Source organism: Paroedura picta, chromosome 8, assembly GCF_049243985.1.
Source record: "Paroedura picta isolate Pp20150507F chromosome 8, Ppicta_v3.0, whole genome shotgun sequence".
Taxonomy (NCBI): Eukaryota; Metazoa; Chordata; class Lepidosauria; order Squamata; family Gekkonidae; genus Paroedura; species Paroedura picta.
In genome coordinates this window covers 100686873-100706555 of record NC_135376.1, presented here as the reverse complement: position 1 = coordinate 100706555, position 19683 = coordinate 100686873, and the positions used below count along the sequence as shown (strand labels likewise).

Here is a 19683-nt window from a genome sequence, read left to right as displayed (position 1 = left end):
ACCACCAGAAACTCTGTGGTAAAAACAGACAAAATGCCCTGAACTCTGTACTGGAGTACAGTTTCATGAGCTTCATAGCCTGGAAACATAATGGAACCTAATACCTCTAGCACTGATTGGTGCTGCAGAAATTCTACGTTTAGGTGGCACATAAACGTTCATTGAGGCAGCCACTGGGGGTCCCCAAGTCCCCGGAATCCCAAGCCCTTAGACCCACTGAATGGACCTTAGTGGGGCCATCCAGACACAGCCTCCCACTACCCGCCATTCGGTGACTGTCACACTGCCAGCTTCTGCTGGCCACACGGGCCATATAGACCTTGTGGATTGGCCAACCTCCCACTAGGGCTATGCTACAGTAGGGATGGCACAAAGATGGCACAGTTGCCCCCTGCCCAGGGTGAAAAAAGGCAAACTATCCTGCTCAGAAACCAAGGACAACTCCTGAGTTCAGAACTCATTTTTCAACAAGGAAATGTGTTGTGGAAAACCCAGCTAGTCTGAAAGAGGAAATATCAGATCCAAGCATTGAGCACTACAGAAATGGACAGTAAATCCCATTAATTCCACCAGTTCCCCCCGATCAAGACAAAGTGCTCTGCTGACACCCACTAGCTGAGTGCCTGCTTCAAACAGACGGAGCTTTGGTGCTGAACGAGGCCTGTGTGAGGATGAGATGCAGGCCCAATCAGGCCTGGGCCCTTGTGGCACTCAACCTTGTGGCCACCATAACATCTCCTTTGGCCCTTAGTCCCAGCCAAACCTGTGGGTGCCCTGCTCTTCCTAAGTGCACCACAGCTAAAGGAGACCCCAAGATTATCTTGCTGGCAGGAAGAATTTCCCTGCGGACCCTTCCTGGCCCCAGGGATGTGTTGCGTCTCTTAATAAAGCAGACCTGTCCCACAAAGCCAGAACTGCCTAGAGAGGGAAATGTTTGGAGTCGGGGTTTTGCTTCACCCGGCAAAGAACAATTTGCCAGTCTGGGAGCTGTCAGGCACTGACATGATCAGGAATAACACAAAATGAATAATGTTTCCCCAAACCCAGCTCCTCCTTTAATCAGAAGAAACAGAGGGGGAGAGAGAGAGAGAGACAGAAGACGCAGAAACACCAATTTCATGCACTTGTGCCTGAATAATGTCTCTCTGCTCCCTTTTCCAGATGGCAACCTCCTCCACTGCAAGAACTAATGATGTGGGCATATTTAGGGAGAAAACCAATAACAGAGTCTTTAACCTTCAACAGCAAAAAGCATGTTGTACAAAATGTTCCTGGGGATGCATTAACAAATATCAATTACTTTGCTCACTGAGGTGTAATCAGCTGTTATAATCAAAATTAATTTTAAAAAATAATTAAACAGACCCCAAGGCAAATAGTCGGTGCCAGCTCAGAACGGCATCCCGGACTACCGACACACCTGGAAGTGGGAGAGGAAGAGGCTCAGCCCTGGAACCAACGGCAAGGGATAAAGGACTGGCCCAGAGCTCTGCCCTTGCCGGAGAGGGGCCATTTCAGCGTCTGAAGAACGCCCTCCCTGTCCAGCAAGCTGCCCGTAGCTCAAGTGGCCCCTGCTCTCTGGGACTGGGAAGCCGACCCCTTGCATGGGCCCCCAGAAGAAACATGCTGTCAAGTCACAACGTGCCCAGCAAGGAACTTTCAAGGCCAGTGAGAAGCAGAGCTCTTTTGCCACTGCTTGCCTTTCCCGAGCCCTCCTTGATGGTCTCCCTTCCAAGCACAGACCCTGCTTGTCTTCCAAGATGTGATGAGATCGGGCTATGCCATGCCCCACCACAAAAACACTTGGAAGAGAAAATCCAGACGTGCTCTGTAGCTGTGAAAACTGGATGAAGCAGTCTTAACAAAAGTAAACAGAAACAAAAGGATTCTGGACTGGGCTCGGAAGACGATGGCCAGGATGATCTCTCTGGTTCAGAAAGGCCTGGGCCAGTTAGAAGACCTCTCACCTTAAGTGCAGGATTGGCACTGAGGAATTACAACTGTAAGTTACCTGTGCACAGCACCCCATCTGCTTGGCACTTTTGTGGGCTGAAGTTAAACTTCCACTCCATGGGCGCATTTTGCTGGAGGTTTGGCCAAGGGTCTTATTTTGAGGGATTTTCTTTTCTGATGCTAAAGGTAAGAAGAGAAAAAAAAACTATCAGCACTATCAGGGCTGGGATGAGCTCAAGGTCACCCAGCTGGCTGCATGTGGAGGAGGAGTGGGGAATCAAACCTGGCTTGCCAGATTAGAGGCCGCTGATCGTAACCACTCCACTGAGCTGGCTCTCATTCAAGAGGACAGGGGAGCCTTCAGGTCTCTCAGAAAATGAGAGTTCCCAGGATACTTTGGGGTGATCCATTATGGCCCATTGCAACAGGAGTTCAAGGTGGGGAATCCCCCACACCAACTAGGGCCTTGGCAGCCCTATGACAGGAAGAAATCTATTTTTATTTAGCCATGGCCCTTTTTTCTCCCCAATGGAGACCCCAAGTGGCTCAGCACATTGCTCTTTTCTCCTCCATTGTATCTTCAAAACAACAATCCCACAAGGTAGGTTCAGCCAAGGGTTACTGGCTCCAGGTTACCCTGCAATGGCAGAGGGGAGATGAGAGCCTGTCTCACTCAGATCCTAGCCCAACACCTTACCCTCTCCCCCAAGAGGCGTGAAAGACCCCTTCTGTCTCTGGTCCCCAGAACCAGACATGGCCTGCATTGCAAGCAGGGATACCCACCACCCTTGACCCAGCCACCCCGTGAAGTTGCTTCTGTTGCAAGAAGAGACCTAAAAACTGCTGCCACGCCTTCGCCATGATCTCCTTCCACTGCGGAGCAAGGTCTCCCATCTTTGCTTCCCAGCCGCCTTCTTCAGCATTCTCTACAGAGAGAACCATTTTGTGTGCATCTTCCAGGTCCAGCCTCCGCTGAGAAAGAAGCCGGATCCAGATGCCCTCAGTGGCCTTCCAGACCTCTTCCTGAGCTAGAAAGAAAGAAAACAGGAATTGGGTGTGAAATCCCTGCCCAGGAAGGAATAGCACAGGGAGCGGACATCCCGACTGTGCCACCAACTGCAGGAGCTCGCTTGGCGGGCACGCGAGAGAGGCCTTGACAGTGGCAGCCCCACAATCATGCTGACCGTTAATCTGCCATAAGAGTAACCCAAGGGGGGGGGGGTCCAGATCTTCTTCCATGTGTCGGCCTTAACCAGAAACCTGGCGGAAGAGCTCCGTCTTGCAGGCCCTGCAGAATGCCGGAAGCTCCCGCAGGGCCCATAGTAAAAGCATATGCAAATATTTTTAGAATCAGGGCCCAGGAGGACAGCTGGTTGCTGGCTTGGTTAAGGTCCAGATATGACAAGCCCATGTCACATTTAAAAGTTGGCTGTTTCCAATGGACTCCCCAAATCTGCTGAGGCTGAGCCGGGAATGAGGCTGCAGTGGAGAGCTGGCTGCTGAAGATCAGGCTGGTGGGCCTTTGAACTGACAAGGCCCCAGCGGGAAGTTGCAGGCCCCAGCGGGCAGTTTCCTTAGGCCTCCGTTGACACTGGTTACTGACCTTGAACAGTTCCGTCTTCCTGAGCCCCATGAACAGAAGGCAGCGTTTGGACAGAACAAGTCAATGCAGTCAATAAAATGGGACCTTCAGTGACTGAGGACTGTAGAATCTGGAACCCGCCAGAAATGTACAGAAAATTTCTAAAACTAAACCCGTATGAAGTATTACGACGTCTCTACACTAATGCACAGATTATGGGAAACAAGCAAGAAGAAGTAGAAGTCCTAATAAAGGAAGGGGACTATGATCTAATAGGCATTACAGAAAACTGGTGGGATAACTCTCACAACTGGAATAATAGGACTGACGGGTACAACTTACTTAAAAGGGACAGACAAATAAAGAAGGGAGGAGGAGTAGCACTATATGTTAAGAATATACATACTAGCACGGAAATATATGTGTCTGAGCACGAGAGTTCAGCTGAGAGTCTTTGGGAGTAGGAAATAATAGTGGTATTATGGTGGGGATCTGCTATAGACCACCAGGCCACGCAGAAGACTTGGATGAGATTACAAAATTCTCAGAGAGGCAGGACCAAGTGGTCATGGGAGATTTCAATTACCCAGATATCTGTTGGAAGACCAGCTCTGCTAAAAATGAAAAGTCCAATAAATTCTTGACTTGTCTTGCTGACAACTCATTTCCCAGAGAGTGGAAGGGGCTGCTGTTTTAGACCTAATTCTCACCAATAGGGAAGAAGTGGTTGACAAGGTAAAAGTTGTGGGTGCGCTTGGTAGCAGTGACCATGTGATTGGGAACTTTATGATCTTGCAGAAGAGAAAAGCTGTACGTAGTCATGAATACAGGCTGGACTTCAGGAGAGCAAATTTTAACAAACTTAACAAACTTTAACAAACTTCATCTACAGTGGTTGCCAGTTGAATTCCGGATCAGGCTACTAAAGGTTCTGGTAATTACCTTCAAGGCCATATGCGGTCAGGGCCCAGTGTACCTGAGGGACTGCCACCCTGCCTATGCCCCCCAAAGAGCTCTATGCTCTGCTACCACCAACCGGTTAATGATCCCTGGCCCTAAAGAAGTCCGCCTGGTCTCGACCAGGGCCAGAGCCTTCTCTGTCCTGGCCCCCACCTGGTGGAACGAGCTCCCAGAGGAGATCAGGGCCCTGACGGAGCTTAAACAGCTCTGCAGGGCCTGCAAAAGGGAGCTCTTCTGCCAGGCATTTGGTTGACGCAAGGCATAACTAACGACATCTGCAGGGCCCCTGCTCCTTCCCTCCCAGAAATCCATCAATGTATGCTCCTGGACCTGTTGCACTGTTACAATTATCAGTTAATAGTATTAATGTTATGGTTTTCTATATCTTATGGATTGTCTTTTGTATTGTTTTCTATGTTTTATGTAAGCTGCCCTGAGCCTCTAGGGAGAGAGGTATATAAATACAATAAATAAATAATGTTCTGTTGGGTAGAATCCTGTGGTCAGAAAAACTTCAGGAGATGGAAGTCCAGGAAGGTTGGGAGTTTCTCAAAAGTAAAATACTGAAGGCACAATCTTTCCCTTGAGAAGGAAAACTGGGAGGAACCTAAAGGAACCAGGGTGGCTCCAAAAACAGCTTTCAAAAGAATGGAATAATAAAAAAGACTAATTTAGGAAACGGAAGGAGGACCTTATAAACAAGAAGGAATATAAACAAATAACCAACGCTTGTAGGGAGAGTGCTAGAAAAGCTAAAACTCAGTGTGAGCTTAGGCTAGCAAGAAATGCTAAAACCTACAAGAATTCCTTCTTCTCTTAAGTCTTCTCTTGCAAGGGGAATTGTGTTCAACATGGCAAAATCATTTCATACGATGAGGGCTGGGAGTTGTGGCCAAGGACCTCAGTAGGGTTAAGTTCATAAACAAATAGGTTCTTTAAACGAAACCAAATCCCCTGGGTCAAATGAATTGCATCCAAGGATACTAAAAGAACTTGCAGATGTAATTTCTGAACCTCTGTTTTTGAAAATTCTTGGAGAACAGGTGAATTGCCAGAAGATAGGAGGCAGGTAAATGTTGTCCCTATTTTCAAGAAGGGGAAAAAAAGGTGGATCCAGGTAACTACCAACTTGTCAGCTTGACCTCTCTGGCTGCCAAAATTTTAGAACAAATCAACAAACAGTCGGTCCTTGAGCGGCTAGAGCAGATGGCTATAATTACTAAGAGTCTCAAGAACAAGTCATGTCAGACGAACCTTATCTCTTTTTTTTGAGAAAGTTATTACCTTGCTAGATCAGGGGAATGCTGTGGACATTGTTTGCCTTGACCATACACTGAACATAAGTCAGCAGTGTGACTTGGTAGCTAAAAAGGCAAATGGGATTTTGGGCTGTATTAAAAGAAGTATAATGTCCAGATCATGTGAGGTGATGTTATCAGAGCCAGCTTGGTGTAGTGGTTAGGAGCGCATATTTCTAATCCGGTGAGTCGTGTTTGATTTCCACTCCCCTACATGCAGCCAGCTGGGTGACTTTGGGCTCACCACAGCACTGATAAAGCTGTCCTGGCCAAGCAGTAATATCTCTCCGCCTCCCCTTCCTCACAGGTTGTCTGTTGTGGGGTAGAGAAAAGCGGCACATAAGAACTCTTCTATCACTTTGCTCTGGTAAGACCTCACTTGGAGTACTGTGTTCAGTTTTGGGCACCACAACTGAAGAAAGATGCAGAGGAACTTAAGCATGTCCAGAGGAGGACTATGAGGATGGCGAGGGGTTTGGAGACCAAGTTGTATGAAGAAAGATTGAGGGAGCTTGGTCTGTTTAGCCTGGGAGAAGGCGATGAAGAGGTGATACAATAATCATCTCCAACTATTTGAGGGGCTATTATAGAGAAGATGGAGCAGTGTTGTTTTTTGTTGCCCTAGAGGGGCCGACCAGAACCATAGGCTGAAATTAATTCAAAAGAATTTCAGCTAAACATCCAGATAAAGTTCCTGACAGTTAGAGCAGTTCCTCAATGGAACAGGCTTCCTTGGGAAGTGCTGAGTTTTCCTTCTTTGGAAGTTTTTAGGCAGAGGCTAGATAGTCATCTGACAAAAATGCTGATTTTATGAACTTGGGCAGATTGGGAGTGGGTGGGCAGGAAAGGATTTGCCAGTGTTTGTCTCTTGTGGCCCTTCTTTGCATACCCAGGAAATTGCTGATTGCTGCTGTGGGTAGGTGAATTTCCTCCAGGCAAGCCTGGATTTGGAGATTTGGGGGGGGGGGGGGGGATCACTTCGGCATGGATTTGGGGTCACTGTGGGTGTGAGCTTCCCCTCAGCACTGCCCAGAATTACCATTCTTTGGCAGATCATCTGTCCTCTGCTTCTCTTTGCTGGAGTCTTGCAGACTGTGGTGAGTTGAAGGTACCCTCGGCTTTTCTTTATATTGCTCGGAAGAACTGCAGCAAACAGAACCATTACATGTCTGAGTGAAGTGCAGGTACATGTTACACCAGGGTGGTGGAAGAAGCCAGTCAGTGCCATAGCACATTCTCAGCGTGCAGAACAGCCCAAGCTCCACCCACATCACCTCCAATGAAAAGGAGGTCAGCTGGACCTCTGCAGCTGCCAGAAACCACCAGAAGAAAACCATGGGCTTAATGCTGGTGGGGCACACACAGGTTTCCCAACAGGGTCATTTCAGACTGGGAAAACAGTGCAGAAAGGAAAGCATAATAGGGTTGCTAACATCCAGGTGGGGCCTGGAGATTGCTCAGAATTATGACTGATCTCATAATGATCTCACTGGCAGTCTTCAAGCAAAGGTTGGATACACACTTTTCTTGGATGCTTTAGGATGCTTAGGGCTGATCCTGCGTAGAGCAGGGGGTTGGACTAGATGGCCTGTATGGCCCCTTCCAACTCTATGACTCTATGATTCTATCTCCATGCTACCGTGATCAGCTTCCTTCGAGAAAGGAGGGTGCACTTGAGAGCATTATACCCAGCTGAGACCACTCCCCTCCCTAAACCGCACCCTTCCCAGGCTCCATCCCTAAGTCTCCAGGGATTTCCCACCCTGGAGCTGGCAACCCTAGGAGGTAAGCCCCTCCCCTTGGGCCCCCATTTGCCTGGGAACTGAGTTCCCAGTGAGGCACTCACAAGGCATGTCTGCTTGGAAGTCTTCCTGCCAACCTTGGGCATGCATTGTTACATCTTGGTAGGCCCAGGTGGCTCCAGGTAGAGTCTGAGCATCCAGAGCCAAACCACACGAGAGGACTGGTCACAAGTCGGGTTCTCATGTCTGGTCTCCCCTGGATCACATCATGGCCGAAAGGGACTCAAAGAAAGCAAAGTTGCACAGCACACTGGAGCTCAGGACCACAGCTCAGGGGAGGAGGGGACTCTCCCCCACCGGGGCCACTTTCTGAAGCCAAGAAGGGTTGTGATTTGCTGTGATTTGCCCTGCCATGGCACGGAATACTCAGTGTTTAGCAACTCTGGCTACAGTGACCTTGATGCAGTACAATTTCTACCCGCTGTCTTGTATTCCAGCAGCCAAATACCATAAGAGCTTGTCACAGAGCTACCTGGAGGGCCTCAGCTGCGAGAGGCAATGCAAAAGGCAGGTGACAAAGTCTGGACTGGAGTTGCAGGTGGCAAAGACGGCATCCCATTGCAGCTGCAGCGTCCGGAGGACACTGAGGAGCCTTGGCTGATTGGAAGCACAACTGGACAGGCTGTGGAGAACGACTCTGTTTAAGTTGCTGTACAGAACACTGAGAAGGACTTCCTTATGTGGTGAGGCCTTCCGGGCAGCCTGTCGGAATAAGAAAAGTGTTCAAATAACGACCACAAGGAACTAGCTGAGAACCAGCTTTCTTGTGGAACTGCTGTGGAAGGCAAGGTTCTGGACTTTGTACAAAATGGATTTCTCCTCAGCAGATCACAATGAGGGAATGAATACCCTTTTACTCAGCATAGAAACACGCCCCAAATACCGCTGAGGAAAATTTCTCTTCTCCTGGTACATTATTATTATTATTACTGAGGAGGCTGAGAGCTCCATGAGAACTGAAAAGGGGAGAATGAGAGATTCCTCCCCACTTCCAATTAGAAGGCTCAAACGAAACACTTCTAAAAATAAATAGCTTGGACAACTAGATGTCTCTGCAGAATTACAATACCCAGGGGCACTGCTGATTACTGAAGTTTTATCACAACCACTTGCTCCAAGAATCCCGGGGTTGTGCACATGATTTCCCCCTCCTCCATTTATGTACCCAACAACCCTGAGAGGTAGGTCATGGTGGGAAGTGCAATCAAGTTGCAGCCTGCTATGAAGTCCCTCATGGGTTTCCACGGCATGAAACTCACACCACTGCTTGCCTCTGTGTGGAACCCCTGGACTTTCCTGGTTGTCTCCCATCCAACAACCATAGGAACCAGGGCCAACCCTGCTTAGCCCCCGTGATCTGGCTAGCCTGGGCCAACTGGGCAGGGTGAGAGGGAGGCGGGCTGAGAAAAAGGGAGCGGCCCAGAGGGCTGAGGGAATCTCTCCAATCCTAGGCCAACCCCCTGGCCCTCCCCTCCCCTCCACCCCTGGCTAGCATCTTGCTTCCCAAAAGAGGGTTACGCTTGGTGATGCCAAAAGCCTCTTACCGCAGTCACTCGCTCTGCCAGGAAGAGGATGATCTTCCTTGGGTTCTCCACAAACATTCCTGCAAAAAGCTTCTCTGCCAGCTTCTCGGTAAAATAGGACAGGTTTGCAAGAAGTGTCGGCAGGGCAGGCTCTGAGGCACTTCTGGCTGTGACATTCCCTGCAGGGCCAAAGAACGGTACGGATTATAGGAGGGCCCAACCTGGAAAGATGCAGACCAGTACTGTTCATCGACCCAGGGTTTCTGTATCAGATTCACCAGGCTCAATAACTGTTCCCTGGGGGGGCGGAGGGAAGAATTATTTTGTCTGCATCAGAATCCAAACAGAAAATGAGTTTCTATTGTTTTCTTATGACAAAACCTGATAGGGACTGGATATCCCGAGCCCAAAGACTGAAAATCGACATCCATCATGCTCTCCGTTAATCCAGCAGGAACCAAAACAAGAATCCATGAGCCATGTGGACAAGACCACTGTGGACCAACATATCAAGACATGCCAAATCCAGTATCACCATCTCCTTCAACAGTTAAGACATAACTCATCTGTGATAAAAGGTAAAGGTATCCCCTGTGCAAGCACCGGGTCATGTCTGACCCCCTTGGGGTGACGCCCTCCAGCGTTTTCATGGCAGACTCAATACGGGGTGGTTTGCCAGTGCCTTCCCCAGTCATTACCGTTTACCCCCCAGCAAGCTTTACCGACCTCGGAAGGATGGAAGGCTGAGTCAACCTTGAGCCGGCTGCTGGGATCCAACACCCAGCCTCATGGGCAGAGCTTTCAGATTGCATGTCTGCTGCCTTACCTCTCTGCGCCACAAGAGGCTCATCCTTATCTGTGATAAGTGAGCCTAAACAAGAATCCTTGGTTAAAGGCCTTTGCAAGATTTTGCAAGGGGGGGGGGGGTTATGTGTGTGCTTGACACTGACCAGGGAGCACTATGGGGTCCACCAGAAACTGGCCAGTGGTATACAGCATACTTCCACCCACCTATGGGGTAGATTTGGGAGAGGACGTGGCACAGTTTAGCCTAATCTCATCTGATCTCAGAAGCTAGCTTAAGAGGAGGGCAGTGGCCAACCGCCTCTGCTTCTCACTTGCCTTGAAAGCCCCTTGTTGGAGTTGCCACTAAATCAGTTGTGATCCAATGTCACATAGATACTCATGAGACAGACTCAGATTACCGGGTTAGGGATATTGATGACACTCACTTCCTAGGCTGGAAGTCCTCTTTTCGTCCTCTTGGACAATAATGGGGAATATGTCCATGATGGAAACCAGTACCTCTGTCTGGAAGCACTTCTTCTGCGCAATGGTGGAGCTCTCTGCAGATGCCTGCACAGAGACAATCAGATAAATTATCAGGACTGCAGAAAGCCCCAGGGAGAACCTGGGGATGAAAAAACTGAGTAAGCCAGTAAGGATATTCTGTAAATACTTAAAGAAGGCTATCGTGTCCCCTCTCAAACTCCTTTTCTCCAGGCTGAACATTTCCAAGTCCCTCAACCTATGAAGATAGGTTCAGCCTGGAGAAAAGGAGGTTGAGAGGGGACCTGATAGCCCTCTTTAAGTATTTGAAAGGGTGTCACTTGGAGGAGGGCAGGATGCTGTTTCTGTTGGCTGCAGAGGAAAGGACGCGCAGTAATGGGTTTAAACTTCAAGTACAACGATATAGGCTAGATATCAGGAAAACGTTTTTCACAGTCAGAGTAGTTCAGCAGTGGAATAGGCTGCCTAAGGAGGTGGTGAGCGCCCCCTCACTGGCAGTCTTCAAGCAAAGGTTGGATACACACTTTTCTTGGATACTTTAGGATGCTTAGGGCTGATCCTGCATTGAGCAGGGGGTTGGACTAGATGGCCTGTATGGCCCCTTCCAACTCTATGACTCTATGATTCAATGTGCACGCTTGCCCTGAGTTCCTTCTTTGCAGCATCCCTCCCATCTTCTGGCTGGGATATGAGAGGGGGCTCCCGTCTGATTCATATCTGATGAAGGGAGTGCTGACTTTTTAAACATTGTACCCCCTAAAATCTTGCTGTTCTCTAAGTTGCTATTGGACTCAAATCTCACTGTGCCTCAGCAGAATAATCCGCTTCAACAGATTCTGAAAGGTTTCACTCGGCTGAAGCTGGCATGGGAAATGCCTTCTGCATCACACCAGAGGCACACCTTTTCCTCCTGAGTCTCCAGCTCCACCTGGCAGGCTTCCCTTGGCCCCTACCTCCCGAAAAGTGGCCAGGGGAAGTTTCAGCCCCCTCTCTTTCAGCCCGCCTCTTCTCAGACTTTTTTGCCCGCAAGGACAGGAAGGCTCTTGGCTTTCTGCAAACTCTATAAAATGAAGCAAAGTTTGAGTCCTGGGGCACCTCATATATCAACAAAGTGTAATGAATGCTTCCACCCAGAATTCAAGTTGGTTGGCCTTCAAGGTGTCCCTGGCCTCAAAGTTGGCTCTGTTGTTTCTGGGCCTCCTCCTTGGCCATCCCCTCCCGCTGCACTGGGTGTGGTTGCCTAAGGACAATACCTCAAGAAGCAGCTCCATAGGGTGCCAGCATCTCTGGGCTGGGACAATCAACATCATTTCCATCAGGAGGCGGCAGGTGAAGTCCCACACTAGCTTCCTAGCAGGGTCCAGGGCAAAAGGAAGGAGAAGGCTGCTGGCCGAAGAGCCACTCCCGGGGCCACCCTGTGGAAAGGAAAGGGTTAGGAGGGAGATGGCCTGCCCACTCCCAGGGCTCATTCTTCCCTTCCCGCAGCGAGGTGAGCAGAAGCCCCAAGAGAAAAACAGAGGTGGTTTGCCATGGCCTGCCTCTGTGTCGCTGCCCTCGACTTCCTTTCGTGTCTCCCGTCCAAGTACTAAGCAGGGCCCCTTCCCAGAGAGAGTCTGCCCTTGCCCCTTAGGGAAGCTGAGGGCAGGGAGCATTGCCCTCTCCACAATGGGCTGTGGCATAGGAGGATCATATCGCCGCTATTAAGACCAACTCTCCGGTTTCTCCGATGGAAGAGGTCTCACAAAACTGCAGCACACAGAGCTTGTAAAGGTCTAGATCTCAAATTATAAGAATGTGTGGTTTTTTGATTAAATTCCAGTTTTAGTATAATTTCTAGATGGTGTTATACATTTTATTTTGATTCTGATAATCTTTTATCTTAGATTAGATTATTTATTACGGTCATTGACCAGCATCAAAGTATCTACAGACCACATACATTGTTACAGCGTTTTAACAGGACACTCGGCATCAGGGAGTTAACAAAGGCACAAACATTAATACAGCATTTTGACAGTCAGCATCAACAGTAACCAAAGATGTCCACACTCTGCTGGCACTGTAGGGAAACTTCGCCACCATGTAAAAAACAGAATTATCTTTATCAGCAAGCAAGATGTTAATTAGATGATCATCTGTAAGTCCAGGGAACCTTGATAGCAAGGGAAAGATTAAACGGCTTCTAGCAACCTTATAAAAGTCACAGTATAATATAGTGTGGGCAAGTATAACATAATGTGGATGAACAGAGAACTTCAAGAGGAACTAAGAAAGAAAAGGAAAATGTTCAGGAAATAGAGGGAAGGACAGAGCTCTAAAGAAGAGAACCTACAGGTTACTAGGCACTGTAGATCAATCATCAGAAAGGCCAAAGCTGAGTGAGCTAAGATTGGCCAGGGAAGCCCATTGTAACAAGAAAAGATTTTTCAGTTATGTGAGGAGCAAACATAAAGGAGGCAATAGGCCCACTGTTGGGTGCAGATGGACAAACTCTAACGGAGGATGCAGAGAAAGCAGAAAGGCTTAGCGCCTATTTTACATCTGTTTTTTTCCCACATGTCAAAGGGTTTAGGCACATCTAGAGATGGCAGTAGCCAAAGGATAGTGTCTGGGTGGCAGGTTGACATGGACAGAGAGGTTGTCGAGAGGCATTTAGCTGCACTGGATGAGTTCAAATCCCCTGGGCCGGACGAAATGCACCCGAGAGTGCTCAAAGAACTTTCCAGAGAACTTGCAGAACCCTTGTCTATCATCTTCAGGACCTCTTTATGGACTGGAGATGTCCCGGAGGACTGGAAGAGAGCAAACGTTATTCCAATCTTCAAAAAAGGGTGGAAGGATGACCCGGGAAACTACAAACCAGTGGATTTTAGTAAAGCTTTTGATAAGGTTCCCCATGATGTTCTGATGGATAAATTGAAGGACTGCAATCTGGATTTTCAGATCGTTAGGTGGATAGGGAATTGGTTAGAGAACCGCACTCAAAGAGTTGTTGTCAATGGTGTTTCATCAGACTGGAGAGAGGTGAGTAGCGGGGTACCTCAGGGTTCGGTGCTCGGCCCGGTACTTTTTAACATATTTATTAATGATCTAGATGAGGGGGTGGAGGGACTACTCATCAAGTTTGCAGATGACACCAAATTGGGAGGACTGGCAAAGATGGAGACAGAGTTCAACGAGATCTGAACACAATGGAAAAATGGGCAAATGAGAACAAGATGCAATTTAATAAAGATAAGTGTAATGTTCTGCGTCTGGGTCAGAAAAATGAAAAGCATGCCTACTGGATGGGGGATACGCTTCTAGGTAACACTGTGTGTGAACGAGACCTTGGGGTACTTGTGGATTGTAAACTAACATGAGCAGTGTGATGCAGCGGTAAAAAAGGCAAATGCCATTTTGGGCTGTATCAACAGGGGCATCACATCAAAATCACAAGATGTCATAGTCCCATTGTATACGGCACTGGTCAGACCACACCTGGAGTACTGTGTGCAGTTCTGGAGGCCTCACTTCAAGAAGGACGTAGATAAAATTGAAAGGGTACAGAGGAGAGTGATGAGGATGATCTGGGGCCAAGGGACCAAGCCCTATGAAGATAGGTTGAGGACTTGGGAATGTTCAGCCTGGAGAAAAGGAGGTTGAGAGGGGACATGATAGCCCTCTTTAAGTATTTGAAAGGCTGTCACTTGGAGGAGGGCAAGATGCTGTTTCTGTTGGCTGCAGGGGAGAGGACACACAGTAATGGGTTTAAACTACAAGTACAACGATATAGGCTAGATATCAAGAAAAAGTTTTTCACAGTCAGAGTAGTTCAGCAGTGGAATAGGCTGCCTAAGGAGGTGGTGAGCTCCCCCTCACTGGCAGTCTTCAAGCAAAGGTTGGATACACACTTTTCTTGGATGCTTTAGGATGCTTAGGGCTGATCCTGCATTGAGCAGGGGGTTGGACTAGATGGCCTGTATGGCCCCTTCCAACTCTATGATTCTATGATTCTATGATTCAATCGATTCAATTGCACCTGAATTGCAAGGGCATAGTCGGTCCTGTATAGGCACATGCTGCAGTCTACTGATACTGATGTTACTCTTTTGTACGTTGACTTTCTGTTAAAATGTTTTATCTTTGGTCTATGACTGCCAATAAATTTGGATTGATTGACCAGGGCCAAGCCGGCTTGTCTTCCAAGTTCTGAGGCGACAGGGCTAGCTTGGCCCACCCAGATCATAGCAAGACAGTTAGAAGAAGAAGAAGAAGAAGAAGAAGAAGAAGAAGAAGAAGAAGAAGAAGAAGAAGAAGAAGAAGAAGAAGAAGAAGAAGAAGAAGAAGAAGAAGAAGAAGAAGAAGAAGAAGAAGAAGAAGAAGAAGAAGAAGAAGAAGAAGAGTTGATTCTTATATGCCGCTTTTCTCTACCAGAAGGAGTCTGAAAGCGGCTAACAATCACCATTCCTTTCCACTCCCCACAACAGACACAACAGACCTGAGGGAGGTCAGGCTGAGAGAGCCCTGATATTACTGCTCAGTCAGGACAACTTTATCAGGACAGCTTTACCAAACTGGCTTGGTGGTTTGACATTGTCTGGCTTGGTGGAGAGGCCTAGATTTCCTGAGTGATCTCTCCTCAAATTACTATCCAGGGCTGACCCTTCGTTGCTTCTCAGATTGGCCTAGCGTGAGCTTTCCAGATGAGGACAACAGGAATGCACCATGTATTAAATGTGATTTTGGAATTTACAATCTTGGGGAACACCCGCCTCGACCCTTCCGGAAGAGGGGGGAAATAAATCGAAATATAATAACAACAACAACAATAACAACAAAACAACAGAAGAACTGTACATAGTAAGACATACAGACTAGACTTCAGGAAAGCAAATTTTAACAAACTTAAAATTATCCTGGGTAGGAAGCCAATGGTCAGAATAACTTAAGGAGATGAGAGTTCAAGAGGGATGGGTGGCTCCATAAACAGCTTTCAAAAGATTTGAGACTCATTTAGGAAATAGAAGGAGGGCCTTAAAACTTGGGTGGAATATAAACAAATAACCAATGCTTGTAGGGAGAGTGTTAGAAAAGCTAAACCTCAGCATATGCTTCAGCTCACAAGGAATGCTAAATGAAACAAAAAGGGTTCTTTAGTTAAGACTTCTCCTTATTCTTCTTTTGTGAAGAAAATCATGCTCAATATGGCAAAATCATACCACATGGTGAGGGATGGGAGTTTCAGCCTAGGATCACTGTAGGGGTAGTCCATAAACACCAAGTTTCTTTAAATTAAACCAGATCCTGTGGGGCAGATTAATTGCATCCAAGAGTACTAAAAGAACACTGTCATATCTGCCCTCCTGTCTTAGATGGGAGAGTTGAGGTAGAAGTTTAACTGAGAATCATCCTCCCTCCCTTCGGCGAAGTTCCTGACATTCTTTCTCACCCTTTCCCCCTTGCCTCCAGTCACAAGGTTTTATGGATCAGAGAGGCTCCCTCTTTCCTGCTGGGAGAACTCATTCTTATCTACCCATGTCCTTGGTCTGTCTGGTATGTGCTGGAAATTTACTGCCGAAAACATCCGGTAGGGCAGACTGGATGTCTCCTAGGTTTCGCACCTTTTAGATCAAAAGACTTTCCTGTGTGAACCCATCTTCCCGCCTAAACTGCCCCCTATATATAACCCCAAGGGAGCTGCCATTCCTTGTCTCTGTCAATGTTCCCTGTACTTGCCATGTCCTGTTTCACCTTATGGATCCCTTCAATAAAGACTTCTTAGCACCACATGTGTTTGGAGCACTCTGTATGAGGGGGTATCTTCTGGTCAAGCGGACCACCCCATGGTTTGTGACAATGGATTTCTGAAACTCTGTCCATTATTTTTGAAACTTCTTGGAGAACAGATGAAGTGGCAGAAGATCGGTGAGCAAATGTCTCCCCATCTTCAAGAAGGGGGAAAAGGAGGATCCAGGTAACTACCAACCTGTTAGCTTGATGATTTGTCCTAAAACTTTGCCAGCTAGAAACATCAAACAGTTGGTCCTTAAGCAGCTACAACAGATGGCTGTGATTACTAAGAGTCAGTATGGCTTTCTCAAGAACAAGTCATGTCAGACTAACTGTATCTCTTATTTTTTGAGGAAGTGACTACCTTGCTGCAACCGGGGAATGCTGGGGATATAGTTTATCTCAATTTCAGTAAAGCTTTTGATGAGGTTAAACATTATATCCTGGTTAACAAATTGGTAAAATGCAGTATGGATCCTATTACTGTAAGGTGGATTGATAATTGGTTGACAGATTGCACCCAAAGATTCCACCATCAGAACCTTCCTGTAAAATGCAGCCAACTAACCCATGGCCCGAAGGGAGTGAGCTCATACACTGAAGGGGTAAGGAACCTTTGCAGCTAAATAAGCAGACCTGATGGCTAAAACCATCCACCGAGACACCGTATTTGGAGAGGCCTTGTCACCCTTATTGGGGCCCCAATAACATAAAAATAAAGAGTATGACCTTCTAAACTCCTTTGTTCTATTCAAATAATACAGTAATGCTCGTCTAACATCCAATGAATGGAGGGACCTCTTGGAATTGGAGGTTGGGTCGGGAAAAAAACTTGGCCGGGAGATAGCCTGGGCCAAATGGAAATTAGATGCCAGCTTCAGGAGAAATTGTGGGTCAGGACAGATGGAAAAACCTTAGATGGACCTTAGATGGAAAAACCTGTAAAAAGGTGAATCAGCTCTCAGCGCACTTACTTGCCTGGCTGAAGTGACAGCAACTAAGAAGGCTGTCTTCATGGAGAGCAGCCCTAATGAGACTGTCCCCAGCAGTTCCAAGGGAGGTTGCATGAGTGCAGCCAGAGCCAACAATAGGGACCACTGAGGGGTCACTCTGGGTATAGGGGGGGGGGAATTGGTTAAACCCTTAAGAAAACGCTGTGAGAGTTTATGGCAAACAATGAACTGCCCTGGACCTCCTCATGGAAGGCCGAAAGGGCTGTCAGGTGCGTGTGAATAGAGGACACTGCCAAGCCCCTTTTAGTCAAACTTAGCAGATATTCAAAAACCTGTGGTAAAGGGCAGGAAAAAGGGCACAAACCCGTCTGCACACCAGCACTCAAATCTTGACCACTTAAGGTTGTAAGAGTATCTAGAGGAAGTGCGTCTGGAACATAGAAACATGTCTTTAACCTCCTGGGAAAAGGAACCTGCTGTCGGGGACCCGCTTGCTAACTGAAAAACCAGGGTGCCCCTTTGAAGAAAACGTCACGCCAGGCCTGGTGAACGATACAACAGGAACAAGCTTTATTTCAGCAACGTGGAGTCCGCTGGTATGGAGTAAGAGCTTCCACCGAACTCCAGGTGGAAGCTCCCTTTTATACAAAACCCACCTCCTTAGGCTGTATTGCCCCACCCAGTACTTGCGGAGGGAACATGCTGATACAATCATGACTCATGCACATATGCGAGGTTTTCCGGGGTTCCTGATGGCCCATTTTCCTGGAACAAAGGGCCATCTCCGGGCCCTTGTCAAAAGGTGGAGGGGGACATTGAGGTTCTTTAGCGGCCATTGCCACCTCAACGATCGGGTGGGGCGCCCAGCTGCCGGCTTGCCTATGATCACCATGCCCTACCTCCGTGATCGCGGGCGCCTCTGATGGCGGGGTTCGGTCCGGTTCCCCAGCCACCAAGGACCGAACCACGACATTCTGCCCCCCCAAAGGTCCATTCTCCAACCCCCCGGGACGGCCAGGATACCGCTTGTGGAAACGATCAGTGAGTCGGGGCGCAAGGACGTCCGCTGCCCAGACCCATTCCCGGTCCCCCAAAGCGAAGTCCTTCCATTCCACGAGGTACTGCAACTTCCCCCTGTGGAGTCTAGAGTCCAGGATATCCGCCACCTCGTGGTGCTCCCCCCCCGGCAGGACCTCGGGCGCTGGCGGGGAAAACACGGGGTGCCAAACGTCACCGTCCGGAGTTTTTTTTAGAAGGCTCACGTGAAAGACGGGATGGATGTGCCGGAGGTTCTTGGGGAGCTTGAGCTTGACCGAAACTTCGTTGATCGGGGCCAAGACCTCGAAAGGCCCCAAAAACCGAGGGCCTAGCTTCTTGCTGGGCAAATTCAACCGTAGGTTCCGGGTGGAAAGGTAAACTCGATCCCCCGGTCGGATCTCTTCAGCTGGTCGTCTCTTCCGGTCGGCGTCCTCTTTCTGCGCTGCCTTGACTTTGTGGAGCTGCTCCTGCAGCGACTTCCAGCAGCTCCCGGCACGCTTCCCCCACTCGCGAAGGTCGGCCGATTCCCGGGCGGGGACCTCTCCAAGCTCCGGGAAGTGTCTCAGGTCTGTCCCGTAGACGACGGCAAAAGGCGACATCTCCGTGCTGCTGTGGTCTGCGTTGTTGTACGCGAACTCGGCCAGGGGGAGCAGGGGCACCCAGGTGTCTTGATGATAGGAACCGAAACACCGCAAGTACTGCTCCAGTACTTGATTAACCCGCTCGGTCTGCCCGTCCGTCTGGGGGTGGTAAGCGGAGCTCAGCCCTTGCTCGATGTCTAACAGGCGCAGGAAAGCTTGCCAAAACCGGGACACGAATTGTGAGCCCCGATCGGAAATCACCTTGTCCGGCAGCCCGTGCAGTCGGAACACGTGATCCAGGAACATCCGAGCCAACTGTGAGGCACTGGGGACACTGGCGCAAGGAATGAAATGGGCCTGTTTGGAAAATAGATCTACCACCACCCAGATCACCGTTTTCCCCTTGCTGGGAGGCAAGTCTGTTATAAAGTCCATGGAGATCACTGACCACGGCCGGGTCGGGACCTCGAGCGGGTGCAGCAGACCTTTCGGCTTGCCAACCCCCGGCTTGCAGGTCAGGCAGACAGGACAACCACTGACGTAAGCTTTTGTGTCCCGCCGCAGACTGGGCCACCAAAACCGCCGCCGGGCCAACTTCCAGGATTTTACGAAACCGAAGTGCCCGGCGGTCTTAGCATCGTGGCAGAGGCTGAGGGCTTCCCGTCGTAGCCCTTCCGGGACGTAGACAGCCTCCCCCCTCCGCCAGAGACCGGAGTCCAAAATCAAAGAGTCCCGGAGCTCAGGAAGCTCCTCGTCTGTCCCGTAGGCTGCCACTAGGCGGTCTCGGAGCGGGGCGGTCGCCGGGTCGGGCTCCCATTCCTCCCTGGCCCGACGCCTAGTGACGACCCCCCGTCCCAGCTGCTCCTCACCAAACACGGACCTGGTGCAGGGAGCGTACCCCTCCCCATAATGCGGCAGACGGGAGAGGGCG

The 19683-nt window shown here is 48.9% G+C and overlaps 1 protein-coding gene across 5 annotated transcripts in view; it reads right to left on the bottom strand.

Moving 5' to 3' along the window:
* The window catches only part of WDFY4 (WDFY family member 4), a 305701-nt gene that overhangs the window by 118178 nt on the left and 167840 nt on the right, over positions 1 to 19683 (bottom strand). For all 5 annotated transcript variants that reach the window (XM_077350999.1, XM_077351000.1, XM_077350998.1 and 2 more), the window contains 7 exons: positions 11662 to 11823; positions 10351 to 10474; positions 9140 to 9297; positions 8068 to 8297; positions 6833 to 6936; positions 2787 to 2981; positions 2012 to 2133 (listed from right to left, as the gene is read on the bottom strand). In XM_077350999.1, the coding sequence (XP_077207114.1) occupies positions 2012 to 2133; positions 2787 to 2981; positions 6833 to 6936; positions 8068 to 8297; positions 9140 to 9297; positions 10351 to 10474; positions 11662 to 11823 (1095 nt within the window). The remainder of the gene's footprint in view (positions 1 to 2011; positions 2134 to 2786; positions 2982 to 6832; positions 6937 to 8067; positions 8298 to 9139; positions 9298 to 10350; positions 10475 to 11661; positions 11824 to 19683) is intronic.